This window comes from Chionomys nivalis, chromosome 1 (genome assembly GCF_950005125.1).
Source record: "Chionomys nivalis chromosome 1, mChiNiv1.1, whole genome shotgun sequence".
Taxonomy (NCBI): Eukaryota; Metazoa; Chordata; class Mammalia; order Rodentia; family Cricetidae; genus Chionomys; species Chionomys nivalis.
In genome coordinates, this window is record NC_080086.1 from 145363333 (window position 1) to 145364555 (window position 1223).

General features: G+C 46.5%; 1 protein-coding gene across 1 annotated transcript; it reads right to left on the minus strand.

The window, feature by feature from the left end:
• Positions 1-522: 522 nt before the first annotated feature.
• On the minus strand, positions 523-873 carry LOC130885949 (eukaryotic translation initiation factor 1-like). Its single transcript, XM_057787808.1, has one exon. It carries the CDS (start codon positions 871-873, stop codon positions 532-534), a length of 342 nt encoding a protein of 113 aa, XP_057643791.1. The 3' UTR covers positions 523-531.
• Positions 874-1223: the final 350 nt, after the last annotated feature.

Here is a 1223-nt window from a genome sequence, read left to right on the forward strand (position 1 = left end):
GGGGATGCTCCCACAAACTACTCCTCCCGAGTGCCCCTTTTTAGACAACCAACCAATCAGGAGCCTCAACTCCAACCACCTCCTCTATTGTCCTCTGGCACTGTGGCCCTCAGTTCCCTGTCCTAATCAATCACCACCTAAATACCAGACAGCTGGGGACAGCCCTAGCCCCCCAGAACTCACCAAGATTACTCCAACTGACCAATCTTGAACCTTTCTGTTCTGCCCTCTTCTTCCTGTGAAGAACACAACAAAGGCTCATGGTTTTCCTTCGCTCCTGCGGGTCCATGACCAACCCTTGGGTTTTCCAAGCAGCCCTGTTGTGTGTGCCATGCCTCCTATTCCTTTTTTTTTTTTTTTTGGCTCTTTTCAGTTTATTGCATGAAGGAGTTACACTAGTCCAAGTTAAAAGCGGACCCCAAATGGTTACATTATACAAGCTGTGAGGTTTTTAAACTTGTGGCAAGGGACAGGAGGGAAATTCTACTCATTGCAAGGAAATCCTCACTTAAGCTTCGGAGTCACAAGCACTTAAAACCCATGAACCTTCAGCTGATCGTCCTTAGCCAGTCCAATCTCTATTAGGAACTGGCATATGTTCTTGCGCTGGTCACCCTGTAGCTGAATTACTTGTCCATATTCTGGATGCTCAATTACAGTACCATTGCAGGCAAATTTCTTCTTAAACGCCTTCACTAGTTTCTTTTTATCGTAATCATCAGCGATCCCTTGGACAGTGGTAAGGGTCTTCCTGCCGTTTCTCTGTTGAATTCTTATATGGATATAATCCTCAGTGCCAGCAGGAAGCAGGTCATCATCCTTACTTGCATCAGCAAAGGGGTCGAAAGAGTGGAGGTTCTGAATAGCGGACATATGAAATGATTCCTTTTCCTTGGTGGAAACGGCCTGCGGAAGGCAGCTGCGGGAGAAGGGGGGGGAGGGGACAGGACACGACAGAGCGTTGGGAAGCGAGGGGGCTCGAGGGGGAGGCAGCTGAGTCCTCGGCGGCGGCTCAGTGACTGGGGCCCATGCCTCCTATTCCTAAAGATACGTAAGATACTTCGTTTTCATTTTTTTTTTTAAAAAAAGACTTCTATTATGATAGTCAGATCCACAATTATTATTGTGTTTGACTGAAGCAAATCTTAGGTGATTTTAAGCCAGTATCTGCCTCTATTTTCCTAGCTGAAAGGCCATTGTATAACTCTTTAGAAGGAATGACC